This window comes from Eschrichtius robustus, chromosome 1, assembly GCF_028021215.1.
Source record: "Eschrichtius robustus isolate mEscRob2 chromosome 1, mEscRob2.pri, whole genome shotgun sequence".
NCBI lineage: Eukaryota > Metazoa > Chordata > Mammalia > Artiodactyla > Eschrichtiidae > Eschrichtius > Eschrichtius robustus.
Genome location: NC_090824.1, coordinates 61,397,369 through 61,423,013, shown reverse-complemented (window position 1 = coordinate 61,423,013; position 25,645 = coordinate 61,397,369). Strand labels below are relative to the sequence as shown.

General features: G+C 34.5%; 1 protein-coding gene across 5 annotated transcripts in view; it reads left to right on the top strand.

Annotated features, from left to right (window-relative positions):
* The window catches only part of MIPOL1 (mirror-image polydactyly 1), a 317,627-nt gene that overhangs the window by 208,151 nt on the left and 83,831 nt on the right, over positions 1-25,645 (top strand). For all 5 annotated transcript variants that reach the window (XM_068532647.1, XM_068532746.1, XM_068532830.1 and 2 more), the window contains one exon: positions 539-633. In XM_068532647.1, the coding sequence (XP_068388748.1) occupies positions 539-633 (95 nt within the window). The remainder of the gene's footprint in view (positions 1-538; positions 634-25,645) is intronic.

Here is a 25,645-nt window from a genome sequence, read left to right as displayed (position 1 = left end):
TTTTCTTTTTTTCTGCAGAAAAGGAATTGAAGAGGTTAAATCATATCTCTAAGAATCAGGTTGTAGTCTTGTGTATTTTTTTTCATGTTAAATATCAAAGATGGCTTAACATATTTAGAATTTTCTGAGTTTCTATTAATAAAGTTAAAAGAAAATCTAGCAATCAGGCAGTGGAGCCACATAAAATTTATATGTGAAACACCCACTGTGCTTATCTCTAGATAATGCTCTGAACCCACGTTCCACTTTCTGAATTCTGTGTATAAAGTTAAACATTGCAGAAAGGCATATATCTGATGATACAGATGAATAAGGTTGAAGTTTAGTAATGAGCAAAGTTGGTAAATTTAATATGTTCATGTCTTTAGTATTTCTGTTATTAATATAATTGGATTATTTTGTGGGAAATTATGAACCACCACTAAAAATATGATAGGTTTTAAACTCCCAGAAATTAAAGACTTCTATTCATACTATAGTACTGTATTTTAATGTACCAAACCAATATTAAATTTCTTAAAATATTAATTAATTGCAGGCAAAGTTGTTAGCTATGCAACAAGCCAGAGAAACTGCAGTTCAACAATACAAAAAACTGGAAGAAGAAATCCAGACACTTCGAGTTTACTACAGGTAAAATTCTTTTTATCCTAGGCATAAATAAATGTTAGTTTGGGAAATGTTTCTACCTAATTTTATAGTGGTGAATGAGGAAATACCTCAATGAAATTAAACATTATTCACTTAAGACATTTGTGTAGTTTCAAAATGATTCAGGCATAAAATATTAATTATTGTACCTTTTTTCCTTCCTGCGTTTGGTAAAGTATAAGTTTAGACTCCCATTATAAAATGGGAATTATAAAATTTACATAACTCTTAACTAGTTGTCTAAATGGCACCTGCTTAGCTCTTGAATAATGTGCTCATCTAAATGGCACCTCTAAAATGATGGTGTACATTTTTTAAATAGTACATGAAAAGCAGTAATAATAGCCTTTCACCTATCATAGTGTGAGAAGTTTCTAAAGGAAGGCCACTAAAGGATTTTTAAGACTTATTTAATTTATGCTCCAAGAGTAGTTGTGAAATTAATTCAGTAGATCACACTGGCATTTTTTAATGAAAAGAAATAGAATAGAAAATGTCAGAGTGCAGAAAGGGTGAATATTGTTTTGTGATATTTTTGTTTCAGTTTTGTGTTGTGTGAGAGAGAAATAAGATTGTGTCCTGGGCTATATTTAAAATATATATTCTCACAGTGGATCATAGTTTAAAAAAAAAAAAAAGGTTTGAAAAGTGAGGTACAATGCCCTGCATATTTTTTAATACTCACAAAGATTTTAAAAACCTCGTCTGAAATGTAAGAATTCACTAACTGGAGCTGTAGGTTATTGAAAGATTTTTTTAAAATTTGATCCCCCTCTTAAAATATAAGTGCATAAAATGTAATTAAATCAAAATCAGTTTTACTAAAATAAAATACATGTGCCATTGTTAATACATTATTAATATATTAATAAGTAAATAACTAGATCTAACAGCAAGTCTATTAAAAACTGTAATTTCAAAGTAGTGATGACTGTAAATGGTATTTTGAGGATAACTGCAAACACTGAAATGGGACATGAAAATACCAGTGGTTTCTATGGCGCAAACTCTCAAGAGCCACTAATAATACTACTACAGTTTGTTGCCTGTGTTCATAATTGTAGGAAGTACTGTATTTACATGAGAGTGAAAAATAAAGATGAAAATTTTTCCCCACCCTCATGTGAAGAACCCATGTTTTGGAGCAATGTTATTGACATATACAGTAATTGGTTATTGTCATGGGTTAAATTGGGTCCCTCAAAAAAATATATTGAAGTCTTAACCCCTAGTACCTCAGAATGTGATCTTATTTGGAAATAGGGTCTTTACAAAGCTAATCAGGTTAAAATGAGGTCATTAGCATGGGCTTTAACCCAGTATGACTGAAGTTTTTATAGAAAGTAGAAATTTGGACACAGAGCCACAAGCATGAGGGAAGACTATATGAAGACCCAGGGTAAAGACAGCCTTGTGCCTGGAGTGATGCATCTACAAGCACATGAATACCAAGGATTGGCAGCAAACACCAAAAGCTAGAAGAGGCATGGAAGGATTCTCCCTTACAGCTGTCAAAGAGGACACAACCCAGCAGAAACCTTTATTTTGGACTTGTAGCCTCCGAAACTGTGAGACAATAAATTTCTGTTGTTTTAAGCCCCATAGTTTTGGGTACTTTGTCACAGCAGCCCTAGGAAACTAATATGGTTATCGAATACCAAGTATGTTTGTTTGATGACTGCCTGTGGGGAATCATTTGCTTGCAGCTAGAATCAGTAGGCACATAGGTAAGCAGAACCCTGATAGCCGTTGAAGACATCCCATCCATTTTTTTTTTTAAGAGAGTAAATGTAACAGTCTTTCCTCTGTGTTTTACACCAGTGAATTCTCAACTGTAACTGTGCATTAGAATCACTTGAGGAGCCTCTAAAAAATCCTGATCCCCATCCCACCCCAGGCCAATTACTTCAGAATCTCTTGGGGTAAGACTCAGCTATCAGTGTGTTTCAGGCTCCTTAGAAATTCCCATGTGCAGCCAAGTTTGAAGGCTGCCATTTTACATTCACACTTCAGTTAGCTGCATTAAATTAGGGTTGCTTCTTGGTAGTATAATAGAAGCATTTATTAAACCCTTTATTAAGACTTATGAATAATGTGTGATTTGTGCCCAGACCTTGGATATTGCACTGTGGTATGTAGTAGTTTCACCCCATTGATAGGGAGAGTTTTTATGGAAACCTCTCCTGCCGTCCTTGTGAGATAGGACAGCAGGTACTCCGTTGTTAAAGTGACAGTGTCTGAGAATGCTGAGAGCAATGCGATAACCTTGCAAGAATTGACATTACTTACTGAAAAACAAACCTTGATAACAATTCTTGATGCTCCTCTTTGCTGAATTGCGGAAGATTATTGAAAGATTTTTGAAAATTATGAAGCTTAAACAGTTATCTTTCAAAGACTTTTTTTAAAACTACATGAATCTAACAGAGCTAAATAACCTCTTCTAAATAAAGAGTTAACAATTATTGGCTCAAAGATAAGCTTCACAAGGACCCCTCTCACTGCTACTTTTTAAAAAAAAATCTGCTAATGATGTCGTTAAGCTACAGGGATTTGCAGTTGACAGCCCTGCCTTGCGTGACCTTATATAAATGAACCTCTCCAAGACCATTTCTTTTTTGTAAAATGAGAATTATAGTACCTATCTTACAGAGTTATTTTAAGTATATACAGCTCTTAGCACAGTATTTGGCTTGTTGTTAGTGCTCAACTAATGTTAAGATAAACTTATTTTTACAACAAGAAGTCAGTGAGGTAAGAGTAGAATCAAAAACTATGATATCACTGAAGCCAAGGATGGAGATTTTTTTTTTTTTTAAAGTCAGATGTTTCTGAATGGTTAAGTAAGATGAGGGCAAAAAGTATCCTTTTTTGTTTGAAATTAGGTGGTCATTAGTGACCTCTACAAGAGTAGTTTTAATAGAATATTAGGTATAGAAGCCAGTTTTTTGTAAGTTCAAGAGTGATTTGAGGGAAAGAAGCATAGCAATTTGGACTATAAAGTGATCCTTGAATAAACTTGAATAAGGAAGATGTTAATGATAGTTGAGAAGAAAGGAATGTGGGTTAAGGATTTTGTTTTTTGATTTTGAAAAATGGCAGACACTTGAGCATGTTCATGGCTCATAGGAAGGAGCCAACAGAGAGAACAGAATTCCCCCAAATTTAGAAAGAGATGCAGTTGAGAATCTGCAGAAGGGTTTGCCTTGAACAGGAAGATGGTCACCTTGTGCTTATAGACAGGAGCGAAGGAGATAAGAATAGCTGTGGATGTTAATAAATTTTAGCTCACAGTTAATAGTTCCTTTTTTTTTTAAGGTATAGAGAGCATTCTGTGAGGATATACAGAAATTTATTTTAAATGGAACAGGAGTAAGATCCCTGGGATGTAGAATCCTAGGAAGGGAGAGACAATTACCCAAAACAACAAAGCTTAAATTTCCTGGAATCTCAGATTCTGCTTTAAGTGAAAGTAAACAATATTTCTTACACACCTGAATAGATGGTGGTTACAAATCCATACGTGAAACACAACAAATTCATAGAGATATTACCTTTGTTTCTTCAAAGTTTCCTCTGTTATAGAGGACAAGGGAAAAGTTCCATATTTATTGTGAAGAAAAGCAAGACTAATTCTGTAATTTTCATGTGCGTTTGCATGTTTGTATGTATGTCATCATAGATAACGGATTTTTTAAATAAAGTTTAAGAAAAAATACACTTTCAGTTATTCAAATCAGTTTTACATGCAAATATATATGTACATATACATACATACGTGTATTTTGTCATGTCAAAGAAAGTTGTTCATCAATGATTAAGAAAAAATACACTGAGAAAAATCTAGGAATAGGACAGTAAGCTAGAGCCAGGAGTAAGTCAGCTTGCATGTATACCATGAAACAGGGAAAGAATAAGCCTTAAGAATAAGTCTGGCTTTCAGACTTTCCAGCAGCCAAAGCAGAAGAGGATATGTGATCAGTTATTAGTGTTAGGAGCAGATTAAAATATGCTGATGACTTTTATTCTATTTTATTTTATTTGCCTTTACTTCTATCAATTAGTGATACTGACCTTATTCTTTTTAAATTTTTTTCCAAAAATCATTTTCTTTTGCTGGGTTATGCTAAGAGCTACTGTTATTATAAGCATTCCATTTCCCTGAATGGAAATAAGGAATATGGAAGTATATATTGATATTACGAGGTTTCTCTATTCTGTTTGTTTCCTTTGAGTTTTAGAAGACTTTGAATACTAAGAAAAGGAAATGTTGGCCTTTTGTGTCCTTTGGCACACTTAGAGACAGAGGCAAGTGAGGTGAATGGGTAGGGATACTAAACTTACCATTATAACTGATGGCTCTTTCACATTAAAGCAGAAAGGATAGCAGGAGAGGAATAGCAATGTGAAGCTTTAAAATAAATTTTACGTATTACTAAAATCTTAGTACCTCCTTTGTGCCGAATGCTGAATTCATTTGCAACAGCTTCATTAGTCTAAACAGTTTCATCAGGGAAGAATCTTAAACTTTTAAGAGTTAGATTTGTATTTAGTAATGATCTTTTCCTGTTCTTTAAACCTGTAGTGCTGCATTCCTAAGCTCAGGAGGCATAATAATAACAAACTCTTTTCTAATCGAGAGAAAGCCTAAGTTTCAATGTTTGCTGATTTTATAGTGCTTCCTTATATTTCCTTTTGCTTACAGAAAGTATAAATTCAACTGTGTAGATAAGAATTAGATCCTGTTGTTTGGTGCCAGTAGACTAGGATTTAATATATTTGTAATAGTAGCAGATTATGTTTTAAATTTTTTTTATGTTTTGTGTAATTCCAAGTGAGAAGTTGTGATGCCTTTCAGAACATGGTAAATTTCGCATTCTAGACCAAAAATATTGAATAGTGTGCTTCATATTTTAAGGTGATACGTTTCCTATAATTGTAATAGTATTTTTTAAAATAATTAAATAGAATAGTTAAGTGTTTGGCATAGTGAATACAGGACTAAAAATAAATCCTACTTACTGGGTTCATGATATACTACATTTCAGAGTCACAGAAGCCATAAAGATAGAAGCCATGTAAAATATACTCAAAAAGAGGATGAAGTGCTTATTTTCTACATTCTTTTTATAAATTTTATTTAGTGTGGGTCTTTTTTACTTCTTATGTCCATTTTTTTGTCTGTATATATGTTATCCTTAGCAATCAGAAATATTACTGACTGTCACTAGGAACTGGTTGGGTTTGTTTTTGTGTGTGTGACGGTGATAGTTTTTCATTCAACTATGTGTTCTTTTAGTCAGAACTACGCATCAATAAGACAATCAGCAGTGATGATAGCATGCAACTCTAGCCATGAAGCAACATTTTTCTCAATGCAAATCCCTCATCAAGAGGGGTTGAACACTCGATCCTGACCTCTTAGTTCTATGTTCTAATCAGTTGTGCTAACTGGACTGCCCAAAGACATAAACATTTTGTCATATATATATTTTCTATAGGGACTATCGTGGAGCTGTGTCAAGGTACCATGCTGTCAAAGCAGTAATAAAAAGAACAAAAGAGTACCTGAATTCTTCCATCTTTCCCATTGATCAGATTTTTTTTTAATGTAGGCAAGCTGCAAGCTTTCTAGGTTTCAATTTCTTTAACTTGGACTTGAGGCTTTCTCTGGTTCTAACATTCTGTGAAATTTATAACCCTTTTATATGAGGCAGATTAAGTTTTTTGTTTAGTGATGTTTAGAATCAAGAACTATCTTCTTATACCAATGAGTTGCACCTGTATGTCAGTTACTTCACCTGTGAACAAATAATATCTGAGCTGCTTATTATGAAAATCAGGGATATGATTTAGTTGAATGTTTTTTGAAAACTGTAAAGTACTGTGCAAAGGAAATATATTAATAGTATCATTGATCAAAATACTCTAAAAGTTTTTGCTTTATTGACATATAAGACAACAATTAAATTACTACAGAGGCTATTTCTAACAAAATATTTTATGTCTTCTATGACTTTGTATCCAGAAGGACATTTTTTTTTGCATTACTGAGTTTCACTATTTTCTATGCCTTATTTTAACAGTAAGTTATAAGAATAAGACTAAAATTCAACATGTATAGCTCTCAAGTGCTCTTTTTTATTGTATAAAATGACCCAGCTTTCTCTTTTAAAAACATTTAACAAAATATTTTGCCATTTAATCATTGTGGTTAGCAAAAGGTCCAAAGTTAGAATGGGCTTGCCAATTATAGATCCTGGAGTTTGCCATCTATTGACATTATTTTTATCAGCTTGAGAAAAATTTAGTTTTATATTTTGTTAAACAAAAAAGTAAAGTGTTTCCCTTGTTCTTGGCACTATTATTATAGTTCCACAGATGCCTGTTGCCTTCTACATAGGTAATCTTTGATTTGTTCCTTTTTACAAATTTAATTAGTAACCAAATTTTGCTAGATTTTTCCTTGCAATGTCTCCTTCTTTTGCAAAGTTCCTGCCTTAGACCAGACTTGTATATTTTCATGCCCAGGCTTTTCTAGCTACTTCATCTACTTGTCTCCATTCCTTACTCCTCTTAAGATGCCTGAAACGTTATTTTCAACCTCTCAATCGGCCATCAACAGTATTTAGTAATACCACATTACCTATACAATAAATTCCAAACTCTTTAACCTAACACTCATGAACCCTAGATATTGCCGCTACCTCTTTTTTTTTTTTTTTTTTTTTGTGCCACCTCTTTTTCTGATTTAGTATTCCACTAATCATCTTTTTACCTTCTGGTTTCATTCATATCTGTGTCACTGATGCTAGTACACTGCCTTACACATAGTAGGCACTCAACAAATATTCGTTATACTAAATCAACTATTACTTGCACTCTCAAAATGAGTTGTTCGCTCTTTCATAGACACACACCGCCCCCCCCCCCCCAAATTTCCCACTTCAGTGCTTTCTTTTATGTCACCTTATTCCCCCTGGAATACTCCATCTCTAACCTATCAGATTCTTATTGAGCCTTTAGAACACAATAAGTACTAACTATTCTGGTAATCTTTTTCTGATCTTCTCAACCAGAAGTGATCTCATTCTACCTAAAATTAACTACCATAATTATTCACAGTGCTCTCTCACAATACATACCTCATGCTTACCTATGTAATAGTTGTTTGAGTATTTCTCTTCATTTCCCTGCTAGGGCTTCTATTCTTTATATATAATAGGCCTTCAGTAAATATTTGCCAAACAAGTGAATAAATAATCAAATTTAACACTAGATTGAAAGTTTCTTCAGATTAAAAGTTTCTTCTGCAGAGTGGTAGTCTATAATACACATAATAAGAACAATGATGAGTAAATGATTGGAGATAACATGGACTTACTTCGCCATTTCAGTTAGTCAGTTGCAGGGGTGTGGGGCAAGATGAGGTCTCCATATGATAAAGAAAGTATCATCTGCCAACAAAGTTTTTTTTTTTCAGGCCAACAGTGTTCAGATTTGAAAATCATTATCAGAAGCATTTGTTTGGATTTTACCTTTCTTGAAATTTAGGATTAAAAAAAAAGCTTAGGAAACAGTATCATTATCCCATGTTCATTTGCAATATTGTTTCTTATAGTGGAAAAAAAAAACACTGGAAGATCTGCCCACTGTGGGGACCCTTAGCATGGCATGTGTATTAGGGTTCTCCAGAGAAACAGAACCAATAGACTGTGTATATACAGGGAGAGAGATTTAGTTTAAGGAATTGGCTCATACATTTGTGAGGGCTGGTAAGTCTAAAATCTGCAGGACAAGCCAGCAGGCTGGAGAACCAGGAAAGAGCTGATGTTGCAGTTGGGAGTTCCAAGATGCAGAATTCCTTCTTCCTCGGGAGATCTCAGTCTTTCTCTTAAAGCCTTCAACTGATTGGATGAGGCCCATCCATATTATGGACAGTAATCTGCTTTCCTCAAAGCCTACTGATCTAAATATTAATCATATCTAAAAAATACATTTGCAGCCACATCTAGACTGGTGTTTGAACAAACATGTAGACACCATAGCCTAGCCATGTTGACACATAAAATTAACCATCACACCTGTGTATTTCAGCAATTAGCTGAGGCTTCGTAGAAGCTACCTTCTCTAAAAGGGGCATGCATTTACCATTTTACCACATTTTCCATCCTGCCTACTCCATGCATTTAACATCAACTGCCTTAATCATATAAGCATTTACATTTGTGACCCCCTGATGTATGTTGTGTTCTTATTTAATTATAAAAGAAGTATTTGTACACATATAACTATGCACTGGCCCCTGGCTACCTCTCTAACCTCATTTCTTAACATGTGTCTACTCTTGCTTCACTCCAGCCACACCAGCTCCCTTATTATCTCAAACATTCTAAGAATGCTCCCATCACAGGGCCTTGACTTTTTTTTCTCTGCTTGGAGTGATCTACCTCCCACCCACCTCCCCAGTGTCACAAGTCATCTTCTCACTTTGCTCCACTTTCTGCTTAAATGTCCCTGACCACACTGTCTAAAATAACCTACCTCCTCACTGCATCACTCTATTTGTTACTCTCCTTTATTTTTCTTAATAATGGAAATTAATAATTCATTAATAATGGAAATAAGCCTACACGACACTATACTGTATTTGTGGATTGTCCTCAAGAAATTAAATTCTGCAAGGACCAGGATTTTGTTTATTTACCTTTGCATCTTATACCTGAATCCGTGCTTGGTGCATCCTTAATGGTCAATAAAATTTTTTCTGATATATCAGAAACTCAACAGCAGGTGTTCTGGGAAGTGGAACTATGTCTAGAAGTTAGGTTTATTATATGTGTGGTGAATGAGAGGAGAGGAAATTTTAACTTGCGTTCATAAACCTAATCAAGTGTTTGAATTTTTTATGTGTATACATTACTTTTATATAAAAATGAGTTTGCAAGTTTTAATGCCTTTATTCATAATAACCTGCACAAATTAAATTTGATGCCTAGAAGAAAATAAGCTTCTATGAAAAATAGGTCTGTAATGTCTACATATGTGTGTGTATAATATATTTATATCAGTGAAGTCCATCTCTTTAATATACTTTATTAGTGTTGTGCTTTACAACACAATCAGATATATAAGGGAATGATAATCCAAAGTAGATTCACTTACCTTATGAAATAGATGCCTATAAGTGATAACCTCATTTATGTTTTAAGTTTGACGAATATTTTAAACTACTTTTCAAAGTACTTTACATTTCAGAAATTCAAGCACTTTAAAAAATAAAATGTTAAGAAAAATATTAGAAACTTTAAAAGAAGTGTTAATCATAACATTCTTCTGCCACTTGGTAGAAGTGGGGGCCCATGACAGGTTAGTGAGGAAAAGGGTGCCTTTTTAAAAACTTCAATCCCTACTGGACTGAATGTCAATATTATGACATAGTATGAAAACAAAACAAAACAAAACAAAACTTCAATCCTATGAACATTAGTTATGGCCAGAAGTGACAATGAAAGGAGAAAATTCCTTCATATTTCAAGAGACTTCACTCAGTACAATTAGATTTATTTAGCATGTTTGCATTATAAATGTTTTCTCTTTCTGCATATGATGTATATACATTATTAAATGTATTAAAGTTTTATTGAATCTAAACTAGTTTAAAATATTTAAAATAAATGGAAATAATAGCTAATAATAAAGACCTTTGTTCAGAAACATTGATTCATTAATTGCAAAAAAAAAATAAATATCAAAGTTAACTTACAGACCAAGATACAATAAACTGAAATCTTTGAGCTACTCTTGATTTTTATAAACTTTCTAATGCCACTGCTGTCATAAAGAGCTTAGTAAATATTGACTGAGGATGATAATGATGATCCAGCAATATTTTTAAGACTGGGTGGCACTGGCAGTACGGTCAGATATCCGGGACTTAACATTGTCTTTTTGCCGTGGGGCCCTTCCACCTGGGCCTCTCCCAAAAGGACAAATGTTTACCTGCAGTTGAGCATTTAAATGTGTAAATATTCCAGTCTCAATTATCTGTGAAGTAGTTAGAGTCTTCACTCTTTAAATCATGAAGTAGTTGTTCTCTGAAGTTTAAGGTGATGTTCCAAAAGTTTGCAAAGGTCAAAAAAGACTTAATTGAATGTTTTTCGTGTATTTCCAAACAAAAATGTGTTTTATGAACTCAGGTCAATATTAAAATATTTTTTCCCCGTGCTATTTCAGACCTCAGGTATTTATGAAACTTCAGAATTTATTAGGGTTTAATTTACTGTTTTCTTTAGTTAAGTTTTAAATGTTGTTATGCAGTATATCTTGTTCCCGTTGGGTTTTTTAAGGGTTTTGTGATTGTCAGTATTCTACTATTGTAGTTCCAGTATTTCCCCAAATAACTGGTTCAGATTAGATCAGAAATAAACAATATTCTGTTATTTCATGAAACAATGAAGAAATTCAAAAGCCTAGGTATTTTTTTAGTTTAGTTTTATTAGACTTTACTGAGCTGATAAATATTTTAATTTGCTTTAATCCGTAGAAAGTTTAGTTGTCTTGTCAAGCTTGGTTAACTGATCTGAACTGTAAAACATAAAAATTTTCTAAAACATCAATTATATGAAAAGATGTGAGAATTGAGATTTTGATCTGGAAAGTTGGACACACTGTTGGCTCATAACTGAGATGTATACGTTTTCTAACTCTAGTTTGGTTTCATTTGTTCTTTGTTTATTTGTTTCGTTTTGTTGTATATGATTCAAAATTGAAATAATCACTCATCCACTTATTGTACTCTGTCACCTGAAAACTTCTATCACCTGAAAACTAAGTGAAACCAAGAAGTCAAGTGTTATTCTCTGACTTGATTTTTAATAGATATTTGTTTTTGGTTTATAATTAGTAACATGATTAAAAGGTGACATAAACAGACTTAAGTTATAATTTATATAAAGAAAACTTCACTTATTTCTAAATCTGACTTAATTGGGTCTTTATCTTTTTATTAGTAAAAATTTTTGTTTTGCAGTCATTCTGTTGGTACAACATAGTGTTTTAATTCCTAGCTAACGCTGTAGTAAGACAGATGGTGTAGATTCTGACTTCCTAGCTGAGGTGACCTTTGATAGGTAATTAACCTCTCTAAGCCTCAATTTCCTGACCTGTAAAGTTGGAATTGTACTAATATCTGCATCATATTATTTTTGAGAAAAATCAAATGAAATAATGTGTGTCAAATGATTTGTACCGTACTGGAGTACAGATTTAGGTATTTAATAAGTGTGAACCATTGTTGTTATAATACCTATGCTGAGTTTATACTGATCTATCATTCGCTTTTCTTTGAGATTCTATTAATGCATTTCAAATGTTTTTAGTGTTTTTGGCTCAAAATACAATATTGTGACTGCAATACAGAATTGTTTGATTTTTCTTTGGGAACAAGTTCTCACTGGAATTAGAGGGTTAATATTTTTCTTGTTACGGGACACTTAGAAAAATATTTAGGCAAAGTGATGTGCTTCAACTTAGATTTGGCCCTTTTTGATTAACAGTTTATTTTCAGGTGTTGTTTTTCACACAGGAAAATTTTAATGTTCAGAAATCTATTGAGAATTAGAAATTTAATAATTCTTCAATTTTTTCTACTCTATGAAAAATATATTTTTCATAGAGTACACATTCAAAATATACCATGTTTTTTGTTTTAAAGTCTACCCCAGAAAATAATAAGGATGTAATTTTAAAGTTATGTTCCTTATTCTTTCTATCTTGTATCTTGTAGTTCAGTACAAACATTATCTTCTTCAACATCCTTGTGAGGTATTATCCCTTTTCACAGATGAGGAAACTGAAACACAGAGCTATAAACTAACATGCTCTAGGTCACATCAGGGCCAGTAACAGAAGTATAAATATTACCGAACCTGTCTTATACTTGGGCCTTTTACTCTATCTGCTAGACAGCTTCCCCGACCCCTGCCTCTCTCATAAATAATGCTAAGGCAAAACTGGTACTTCAGCATTATTTTCCTGATTTGGATATGCTTGATATGTTTATCACATAAAACACACCTCTGAGACCATGTTAAAGACATATTAAAATGATAAAAGAAACTGACCTGCTTTGGAGTTCAACAGTCTTTGTCTGTGTTCAGCCAAACTATATGAATTACAACCGCAGTCAGTGTCTGAATTTATAGACTACCTCTGAATTTTTTTTTAAGAACCTTTAAGCTCTAGCATTGTATCATATGTCAGACAACAAAGGTAAATACTATGCTTGAAAGTAATTTTATCCCCACAATCATTTATTTTTATTTGTATGTTGTGGTATTGTTATTTTATCAGTGCCCTAGCACAATCACTAACATAACATTAACTATGTTTAGAACTAATCATTAACCAAATAGCCATTTTCAGTACTATACGAATTTATTAAGAGCCTACTCTATGCAAAGAATTGTATAGTCTTTTATAGAAAATAGAGTAACAAAGGGTAAGGTGCAATTATTACCCTCAAATAAATTATAATTAAGTAGAAAGAAAGAAAAAGTATGCTCAAAATGAGCATATAAGATTATATGCTGTTAAATAAAATAATTTGGCATTGCCATAGAAAGTTACAGAAGGGAGAAATTATTGCAGACTGAAATAAACAGAGTTTTATGGAATGCTTGGGAATTGAGGTATGAACAAACAGGATTCTGAAAGAAAGAGAGGAGGAGGAAGAAGGGCATTCTAGCCTAGAACAATAAAAGCAAAAATGAAGAAGTTGTAATGAACATACTGTGTTACACTATGGAATTGAGAGAAAGTTGCAGAAATTTGAATGCTAACGTGCATCCAGTTGTTGGTTTGTTTGTTTGTTTGTTTTTTAGCATTTTAAAATTTATTCTTCTACCTTTTCCTAGGCATGTATATACACATAAAATACATAAATTTGGTATTTCACATACATGGGATTTTACTATATACTTTTCCCTGCAACTTGCTTGCATTCAGTTTTGATTCTGTATTCCCTAGGGAAACAGAGCCTTGGGAATCTGGAACTTTTTCTTAAAAACATTAAAAATAAAATTTATACTCAAAAGAAATATACTTTCTAATTTACATAAAGTTTAAAGCATTTTGAAAGCTTAAATGAATTTTTAAATTTTGAATATATATAAAGAAGAAAGAATGAATTTCACATGTTCCCATCACTTGCCTCCAGAACTATCAACTCCTGGTCAGCCTGGTTCCATCCACACCTTCGTGCACATGCGCACACTCTCTGGCATTATTTTAAAGTAAATCTCATATACCATTTAATTTCATCTATAAATATTACAGTATGTATCTCTAGAAAATAACTATAATCCATCAAAACACTTAGAAACAATTTAACAGTAATTTCTTAATATCCTCAAATATCCACAGTTCAAACTTTCAGTTGTCTCATTATGTTGTAATGTCTTATTAATTTATTTGTTTTAATGATTTAAATAAGGTCTACACATTGCAGTTGGTTGATACATGTTTTTTAATCTGTATGTTTCCACTACACCTTTATTTTTTTTGTTACAATTTATATGTTGAAAAACTGGTTTCTTTGTTCTGTAGAGTTTCCACAGTGAGAATTTTGCTAATTGCATCTTCATCTCATGAGTTAGTTAGCATTGAATGAACTTTTCAAGTTACCATTTTTTATACTTATAATATGTGTGTATGTATGTGTGTGTGTGTATACATATATATAGAGAGAGAGAATGTCTAATTTTTTAGAACATACATCATTCACTTCAGTCTTCACCTGTTCCTTTTTATAGGCTATTATATGATATTCATCAATAATTTTGTGAAATTAGAAACAGATTGTAAGTCAACCTATGAAAGAAAAAAGCAATAAGTGCATGCTATCTATTTTGTGCAAAGAAAGTATTTTATAACGTTTTAGTCATCCAAGCAAAGTTTATTTATAATATTTATAGTAGAAAATGCAAAATTACAAAAATAGAAGTGAGCTTTAGTTCCACTACTATTTTCATGATATTTTGGAATGTATAATTCTAAACTTTTTTCCTGTGACTAGCTATACAGTACTTTTTTTTCAAAAGTATTTTACTTAATAATTCTATGCCAGTTTCTTATACTATGTATTATACTATTAACTCCTGCATTATCTACTACTTCTCTCATTGTTCTTGATCTGTATATTAACACTAATTCTTAGCTTCTTTCATATTCCTCACAGCTGGTAAAAGGTAAAAACTAAAATAAATATACTATGCCTATTTAAAATTTGACCCACTATGAACTGAAACTAGAGTTTGGTATCACATAAAAGAGGTGTATTGGCACCCATTCAGAAGACTATCATATGAATTTTTGTATAATATGGAATCATGGAACTGTCATAAAATAGTCTCTGAGATGAACCTTAAATAGAAATACAGTGAATTCATTTCAAGCATGGGACTATACTGATAGAAAGAAGATCCTCCAGGTTTACCCAGTCACAGAGCTATGTCTCATAATAAACTAACTCAAAATACAGCAGAGTTTTCTTTTAATATTTATTTATTTATTTTCCTTATTTTTTTTGGCTGCATCGGGTCTTAGTTGCAGCTCACGGGATCTTTGTTGAGGCATGCGGCATCTTTTCATTACGGTGCACGGTCTGCTCGGGTTTCTCTCCAGTTCCGGCACACGGGCTTCTCTCTAGTTGTGGCGTGCGGGTTTTCTCTCTCTCGTTGTGGCCTGCGGGCTCCAGGGCGTGTGGGCTATGTAGTTTGCGGCACGCGGGCTCTCTCTTTGAGGCGCGTGAGCTCAGTAGTTGTGGCACGCGGACTTGGTTGCCCCGAGGCATGTGGGATCTTAGTTCCCCAACCAGGGATCCAACCCGCGTCTCCTGCATTGGAAGGCGGATTCTTTAGCACTGGACCACCAGGGAAGTCCCCCAGCAAAGTTCTAATTATCATTAAAGTTAACATTTATAGCCATCAGAATGGCTATAATTTTTTTTAATGGAAAATAACAAATATTGGCAAGGATGCAGAAAAACCAGAACTCTCATACTTTGCTGGTAGGAATGTAAAATGGTGCATCCATTGTAGAAAACAGTTTGGTGGTTGCTTAAGAAGTTAAACATAGAATTAGCATACTGCCCAGCATTCCTGGGTATATACCCAAAAGAATTGAAAACAGATACTCAAACAAAAGCTTGTGCATGAATGTTCATAACAGATTTGTTCACAATAGCCAAAAGGTGGAAAAAACTGCAATGTCCATCAACTAATGAATAGATAAACAGTGTGTGGTATATACATACAATGGAATATTGTTCAGCCATAAAAAGGAATGGCATGCAGATACATGCTACAAGGTGAATGAACATGCTAAGTGAAAAAAGCCACATACAAAGGTACATACTGCATGACTTTTTAGACATGGATTATCCAGAATCAGCAAATTCATGGAGACAGAAAGCAGATTAGTGGTTTCTAGGGCCTGGAGATAGTGAGGAATGGAAAGTAACTGCTTAATGAATACAGGATTTCCTTTGGGGATGATGAAGGTGTTCTGGAACTAAATAGTGATAGTGATTGTACAACATCGTGAATATACTAAATGTCACTAATAGTATATTTCATATGTGTTTATTCTAAGAAAAACCCAAACACTAGCAGACTGAACCCAGCAACATATAAAAAGAATTATTTACCATGGACCAAGCAAAGTTGGTTTAACACCTGAAAATCAATAAGTGGAATACACTTTATTATTTTGCTAGGGCTGCCATAACAAAATACCTTAGGCTAGGTAGCTTAAACAATGAAAATTTGTTTTCACACAGTTTTGGAGACTAGAAGTTTAAGATCAAGGTGTCAGAGGTCTGATTCCTCCTGCGGTCTCTCTCCTTGACTTGCAGGTGGCCACCTCGCTGCGCTCTCACATGACCCTTCCTCTGTGTGCACACATCCCTGATGTCTATCTCTGTATGCCCTGATCCCTTTTTATAAGGTCGCCAGTCAGGTTGTATTAGAGCCCACCCGAACGCCCTCATCTTAACTACCTCATTAAAAGCCCTGTATCCCCAAACAGGCACATGCGGAGGCACCCGGAGTTACGTGGGAGTTAGGGCTTAAGCCTATGAATCTGGAGGGGATACAGTTCAGTCATAACACTCCAAAATATACATCCTTCTCACGTTCAAAACACATTCATCCCCATTCCAACAGCCCAAAAGTCTTAACCCATTACAACATCACTCTAAGTCCCAAATCTCATCTAAATTAGTTGTGGGCAAAACTTGAGGTATGATTCATCCTGAGGCAAAATTCCTTTCCAGCTGTGAAACCAGACAAGTTATCTGCTTCCAAAATCCAGTGGCGGGACAAACATAGGGTTAGACATTTCCATTCCAAAGGGAGAAATCAGGAAGAAGAAAGGGGGTCACAGTTCCCAGTCAAGTCCAAAACCTATCGGGGCGGAATCCATTAGACTTTAAGGCTCTAGAATAATCTTTGACTCAGTGCTCTATTCTCCAGGCCCAGTGAGGTAGCAGCCCCACCTCCAGGCCCACTAGGTTGGCAGTGTCACCACTTCACCCTTGGTGGGAGCCTGGCCCCGTAAAACTAAGGAGGAGACAGCCTCTCCCCCTGGACCTGTAGTGGGAGTGGCAGCCCTATTTTTTTTTAAATTTAATTTAATTTATTTATTTAATACAACAGGTTCTTATTAGTTATCTGTTTTATACATATTAGTGTATATATGTCAATCCCAATCTCCCAATTCATCACACCACCACCACCACCCCACCACTTTTCCCCACTTGGTGTCCATACGTTTGTTCTCTACATCTGTGTCTCTATTTCTGCCCTGCAAACTGGTTCATCTGTACCATTTTTCTAGATTCCACACATATGCGTTAATATACGATATTTGTTTTTCTCTTTCTGACTTACTTCACTCTGTATGACAGTCTCTAGGTCCATCCACGTCTCTACAAATGACCCAAGTTCGTTACTTTTTAAGGCTGAGTAATATTCCATTGTATATATGTACCACATCTTCTTTATCCATTCGTCTGTCGATGGGCATTTAGGTTGCTTTCATGACCTGGCTATTGTAAATAGTGCTGCAGTGAACACTGGGGTGCATGTGTCTTCTTGAATTATGGTTTTCTCTGGGTATATGCCCAGTAGTGGGATTGCTGGGTCATATGGTAATTCTGTTTTTAGAGTGGCAGCCCTCCTGATATCTGAACCACCTCTAGGGTTGTTCTTCTCTTTCTTGAAGGATGACACATGTTGTGCAGCAAGATGGATATCTCTATTGTCTCATCTTACAGAATCTCAGAAGTCCAACAGCCTTCCTTCATTTTGTCCTGTCTCTGTCCCCTTTAGTCCAGACTGGCAGTGTTTCTCCTGATATAATCCCATGTCTATTCCTAGCTTCTGCTGAGATGGCTGATTAGATCCATGAGTCACACCTGCAATCACTTTATGTCCTGTCTTAGTGTTCTCTCCAGGACACACTTTCTCAGTTTTAGCAGTATGGATAGGCTGAGAGTTTTCCAAATCTTCAAGTTCTGGTTCCTCTTTACTTAACAATTACTTCAACTGATCTTTCTCCTCTTACATTTTATCCTAAGCAGTGAGGGGAAACCAGGCCACACCTTCAGTATTAGAAATCTCTTCAATTAAATATGCAAGTTCATCACTTACAATTTCTACTTTCCACAACACTAGAACACAATTCGACCAAGTTGTTTGCCACTTTAAAACAAGGATCAACTTTCTTCCAGTTTCTAAAGACATGTTCTTCGAATCCATCTGAGACCTCACCAGAATCACCTTTTAACATCCGTATTTTCTCCAACAGTCTCTTCAAGGCAATATAGGCTTTTTCTAACATGCATCTCAAAACTCTTTCAGCCTCCACCTTTTATCCAGTTCCAAAACCATGTCCACATTTTTAGGTATTTGTTATATATATAACTCCACTCCTGGTACCAAGATCTATATTAGTTAGAGTTCTCCAGAGAAAAATAACCAATAGGGTGTGTACATATATAGAGAGATTTAGTTTAAGGAATCAGCTCATGTGATTATGTGATTATGGAGGCTGACAAATCCAAAATCTTAAGGGTAGCCCGGCAGTCTGGAGACCGAGGGAAGAACTGATATTGCAGTTCAAGTACAAAGACCATCAGGCTGAAGAACCAGGGAAGGGCCATGGTAGCAGTTTGGTTCCAAGGGTAATCGACTGCTAGAATTCCTTATTGCTTATGGGAGGTCAGTCTTTGTTCTAGTAAGACCTTCAACTGATTGTGTGAGGCCCACCCACATTATTGAGGGCAATCTGCTTTCCTCAAAGTTCACCAATTTAAATGTTAATCTCATTCAAAAACCACCCTTACAGAAACATCTAGGATGTCCAGTCAACTATTTGAGCACTGTGGCCCAGCCAAGTTGACATATAAAGTTAACCATCATATCCGCATACATATCGCATATGCATTAATATAAAAGTAAACATAAACAAAATAAAATAAAGAACAAACCCACGGGCTTCCCTGGTGGCGCAGTGGTTGAGAATCTGCCTGCCAATGCAGGGGACACGGGTTCGAGCCCTGGTCTGGGAAGATCCCACGTGCCACGGAGCAACTGGGCCCGTGAGCCACAATTACTGAGCCTGCGCGTCTGGAGCCTGTGCTCCGCAACAAGAGAGGTCGCGATAGTGAGAGGCCCGCGCACCGCGATGAAGAGTGGTCCCCACTTGCCACAACTAGAGAAAGCCCTCGCACAGAGACGAAGACCCAACAGAAAGAAAGAAAGAAAGAAAGAAAGAAAGAAAGAAAGAAAGAAAGAAAGAACAAACCCACATGATCACCAGTAGATGCAGAAAAAGCATTTGACAATATCCAACAACCTTTCATGATTAAAAAAACAAACAAAAATAACCAACAGAATAGGAATAGAAAGGAATATTCTCAATCTGAAAAAGGGCATCTCTGAAAAACCCACAGGTAACATCATACTTGATGATGAAAGGGTGGGTGTTTTCTCCCTAAGATCACAAATGAGACAAAGATGTCCACCCTCACCACTGCTACTTAACATTGTGCTGTATGTTGTAGCAAGGGCAGTTAGGCAAGAAAATGTAATAAAAGGCTTCCAGATTGGAAAAGAAGAAGTAAAACTATCTCTCTTCACAGATTACATGATCATATTTTTGGAAATCCTATGAAATTCATTAAAAACTAAGTTTTGTAAGGTTGCAGAATACAAAATCAATATGCAGAAATGAGTTGTATTTCTATACATTTGCAATGAGCAATCCAAAAATGAAATCAAGTAAACAACATTTATAATAACATCAAAAAGAGTAAAATACTTAGGAATACATTTCATACACTTTGAAAACTATAAAACATTGTTAAAAGAAATTAAAGAATATAAATGGAAAACATCCCATGTGCATGGATTAGAAGACTATATTGTTAAGATGGCAACACTCCCCAAATTGATTTACAGATTCAACATAATTCCTGTCAGAATCCCGTCTTATTTGTAGAGATTGCATATGGGATGGCAAGGGACCCAGGACAGCAAAAACTGTCTTGAAAAATAAAAAAATAAGCAGACTCACACTTCCTGTTTTTAAAACTTACCACAAAGCAATGGTAATTAAAACAGTGTGGTGCTAGCATAAGGATAGATATCTAGATAAATTCAATAGAGTTGAGAGTCTAGAAGTAAACCCATACTTGACATAGGAAGAAATGAAAACTGAACAGCCCTATGTCTATTAAAGACATTGCATTCATAGTTTAAAACATTTTACAAAAAAATACTACGGCGAAGTGTTTTAGTGGTGAATTTTGTCAACCATTTAAGGAAAACAATAAGCAATCTTAACATAAAGTCTCAGAAAATAGAAGAGATGGGAATACATCCCAACTTAGTTGATTATGCCAATTTTACGTTAGTGTAAAAACCAGGTGAAAGCATTGCAAAAAACCAAAACCACAGGCCAAATCCTCAACAAAAATTAGGAACTCAAATCCAACAGTATATAAAAAGGACACTACATTGTGACCAGGTGGCAATGCAAGTTTGATTTAACATTTAAAAATGAATGTAATTCACCATGTTAACGACATAAAGAAAAAACAGTTATCTCAATGGATATAGGAAAAGCATGTGATAAAATTCAAAACCCATTCAGTTGCTCAATCTGACTGATAAAGAACATCTAGGGGAAAACTTACAGCTAACGTATTTAATGATATAAGACTCAGTGCTTTCTATGTAAGATCAGGAACAAGACAGGGAAGTTCACTCACCACTTCAATATAACTTCCCATAGGAAGTCATAATCATTGGAAACTTTTTCTTTTTAATTTTTATTTATTTATTTATTTATTTAGTTTTGGCTGCGTTGTTATCTTCATTGCTGCACCTGGGCTTTCTCCAGTTGTGGTGAGCGGGGGCTACTCTTCGTTGCGGTGCGCGGGCTTCTCATTGTGGTGGCTTCTCTTGTTGCGGAGCACGGGCTCTAGGCATGCGGGCTTCAGTAGTTGCACCACGCAGACTCAGTAGTTGTGGCTCACGGGCTCTAGAGTGCAAGCTCAGTAGTTGTGGCTCACGGGCTTAGTTGCTCCATGGCACGTGGGATCTTCCTGGACCAGGGCTTGAACCCGTGTCCCCTGCATTGGCAGGTGGATTCTTAACCACTGTGCCACCGGGGAAGCCCATAATCATTGGAAATTGAAAAGAAATAAAGCTGCCTTTATTCATAGACAATATGATTGTATACATAGAAAATCCTAAGGAATCTTCAAAAAAGCTACTGGAATAAGTGAAGTCAGGTCAGTATAACCAAGAATCAATCGTATTTTCATCTATTAGCAATGGACTGTTAGAAAATGAAGTTAAATTTGTAGTTTCTTTTACGATCACATTCAAAATTATGAAAAATTTAAGGATGAATCTAACACTGTGCCCTGAAAACTGCAGAATGCAGAAAGTAATTATGGAAGACCTAAGTACAATAAATGGAGAAATACACAGTGTTCATAAATGGGAAGACTTTTCTAAGTCTTCAGGATTGCTAAGATATTCATTCTCTCCAAATTCATCTGCAGATTTAACACTATCCTAATAAAAAGTATACCACTATTATAGGTATTGACAAACTAATTCCAAAATATATATGAAAATGCAATTGATTTAGAATTGCCAAAGCAATTTTATGTAACAAACCATTGAAGGAATTATACTACCTGATTGAAAGATATATTCTGTAAAGTCACAGATATGAAGACACTGGTACTGGTGAAAGGATAGAAGTACCATGTAGATCATTGGAATAGAATAGAGTCCCACACATATATGGTCTATTTATTTTCAGTGGTGAAGACAAGACAGTTTACAGGAAAAGGAAAGTCTATTCAACAAATAGTGATAGTGCAACTGGATAACTATATGTAAAAAATTAACATTAACCCTCACATCATTCACAAAAATTACCTTGATGGGGACTTTGTCTTGTTTGAATTTTTATTCCAGCATCTAATATACTGTCTGTCTGATAGTAGGTGCTAAATAATTATTTGTGTAATAAATAAATGATTAGACTAGTTCTCTTGGTGTCTAGCTCTACTCTCAGAGATGATTATCACACTTTTAGAAAGATACACAAACTTTATGTTTTAGCTTCAATAAGATATAACCTAATTAGACAGATTCTAGTTCCCTCATTTCACTGAGTCAATCTGGGTAACTTTACAATCATAGCTTCCAGATACACGCACCTGGCTCTGAAGTGCTTAATAGTTTTACAGATATTTCTTTGTGTCATTGCATGTGTATTTTATTAGAAGTGGCAAGCATAAGAACATGTTAAACTTAGATAGAGTAACAAGAAGCAGAACAATGATATGTGCCTGTGGATAATTCAGTACAGTTTGTTGATGCTGCTGATTTGCATTTTACTCCCGCTGGCAGCTAGAGTCAACATGACATATTCATTTACCCTAATATTTCATCCCAGCGAGCTCCCTTTTAAAAAAAAAATATAGATACAATGTGACATTATTTTGCTCAAAGAAGTTAAAGGATATTGGTACCTATCTTTTCAATGTATGGGTAGATAGTCAGTGATTAATGTTGACAGATGAACCAGAGAGGTAAGATGACTTGACCATTGACACGGAAGAGCAAGATCGCAGGTAAAGTTCAGGACTCCTGATGGCTGATTTGATAAAACAATCCTTAAAGGAGTAGGCTGTATTAAAGAATACCTCCCTCATCACTTGGCTGCGAACTGGGTATGCTCTTAAATTAAAAAGAAAACAAAAAAATAGTCTGAGCCACAGAAAATTAAATACTTCAAAGCTGTGTTTCAGGATACTGGTTCAATCACTCACCAGAGAGAAAACCCCAGTTAGGTTCTAATAGTCCTTTATAATTCTTCAAGACTGGCAAATCTTCCTTTTAAAGGGGACAGCCTCTCTACTATAGCAAGAGCAGCAATAACCAGTGTGAGCTGATGTAGGACAGAAGTATCATTGCAGAAGGCAGCTCATATTCTGAAACAAGGATGTGAATCAAGGTGTCCTATATATGCTGCTTTGTTTGAAACTAGTCTAAGTTCTAGCGTTGAAGTAGTTTATTTATAAACTGCCCACAGTGTTGCTAGCAGGAAGTTATTTTTGTTTGGTATTATTGATGTTGATATTATTATAAATGAGTTCTAATACATAGCAAAATTCTTTTTGATTAAACTATATTGACCATTTTTTCCTAAAAGATTGTTTGATTTGCCAATAAATAATAACCAGAAAAATCATTAGCAGTTTTCAGTCTTATTAGTTCATTTTATTCCTTACATGTTAAATAGTCTTAAAATCTTTACAAGGAAATTAATTTTGTTTGCTATGCTGTTGCCTTTTAAAATCAGTGGGGTGGGGTTAATCAGGAGTTCAAGGGGTGGAAAACTTCTTAAAGGGATCTTAGAGAACTGAAAGTCTTCTTTTACACTGTTAATTATACTAAAAGAACCAAAAGATCTCAGATTTCAAAATCAGTATGCTGCTGACTCTTTCATGTGTATGAAGATCACTTGTAGTTTTTGCATTTGTCAATATTTATTAATTAATATATACTATGTTCAAATTCCATGACAGACATGTTCCTTTAGGTATTCCTCAAGGTATTTATTTTTACATATTTATTTTCTAACTCATATATGACTCCACAGACATTCTCAAAGACTACCTTAAAATAAATCTGGTTTATGCCAGCAAAGAAGGGAATAGCAGTGAGATCACATTCTTTTTTTTGTCACCTGAGGAGTATTTTTCTCATTTCATATATTGGTACTTGATCAGACACGCTGAAATTTTTGCCATGTCAAAGTCATTTCTAAGAATCAATAGCTCTATTTCATTTTCTTTTAATCTCCCTGTTAATGGGTTCTGTCACTGATATTATCAGTTTTAAAAATGGAAGAAATCTTTGTCAGAGATGATCCACAAACAATTGTTAAAATATTAAAATAAGGCAAACATTCACTCAGATTGTATTTTAAATAATTATGTTTATCAGTATAATCACTGACAAAATGTAGACTTCTAGAAAACATTGAAATAGATCTGTAAAGAACTCTTATTGTCCCAGTTGTCCTAAAAAAGTGTTCAACAAGTTGAATGAAGGTGAAGAATTTGAATTTTATTTTCTTTTCTCCACCTGTCCTTCAGTGGAATTAGTAATGAAATTCTTTATTGCTTTATATACAGATGATGTTAAGATTTAAAATTTTTTCCTATTTGAAAAACAGAAAGCAATGTTATTAACTATGCTGGCCATGTGGTGTTCAAGAATTATAGTTCCTTTCCTTTGGGTTGAATTTGTCAGTCCCTGTGCCAAAGAAGAATGTTCTTTGGATCAAGACAAAAGGATTCTTTAAACTCCATCATGTACTTAAAATCATACCATATTTTGTGTCTTTTTCTTCCTTGAGCCATGACTTTCTCTTTACAGTTGTTTCATCTTGTCTGAAATTTCTAATTACCTTTCTTTTTCTTGGATCTTGTGCTTTATTATTTCAGCTTTTTTCCATCTTGTCACTCTTACTTTCTGTTTTCTGTAGTTCCCTTTTTCAGCAGAGCCCTCCATCCTCCTGCTGTAATTGGACCTGTTGGTTGCTCTCTAGGCTGCTTCACAGCTGTCATCCTAGGAATTCTCTTCACTTCTCTAATGGGTTGGTTTCTCTGTTTCTAGGATTCCATGTCTGCTTTCTTGCTTTATTTCCTGTTCAAGTAACTTTCGAACAAAGGGTAGATGGTTAAGTTCTCTGAATATAGAAGTTAAATTTGAAAATTACATCCCTTCAAAACTTTCAAGATATTACTCTTCTCTTTTTCTATTTCCAGTAACTGATTCCATAATGATTCAAATCAGTCTCCCTTTGTAGACTTTTTTTCATGAAAGATATTAATTTTTTTTTCACCTTGATGTTATGAAATCTCATAGGGAGGGTCTGAGAGTGGATCGTCTTTCATTTATCGTGCTCCGTACTTATAGATGTTTTCAATTGGAAGAGTCTTGTCTTTCATCCCTGAGAAATGCTCCTGAAGATTATTTGAGAGTTTCCTCTCCTCTTTTTGCTTCTTTCTTTCTTAGGTCTCTTTCTGGTTTCCTAATTACCAGATGTTGTACTTTCTGGACTGATTCATATTTTTCTTTTTTTTTTTTCTGATACATGGTTTAGAAATTTCCTCAACTTTTTTTCAACTTTTTTTTTTTTTTGTCAATGGGTTGAAAACATTTATTTGTATAAATAATGCAGTCTACTTCCTCATTGTTGCTTTTAAGTAGCTTTCCATTTCCAAGAATAAAAATAAGTTGTTTGTAGATACAAAATTTCTACCACAGCTATTGGTTAAAAGGAGTTTTTCTGGGAAATATTCTCCCATTTAGCAAATTGCATAAAAGTT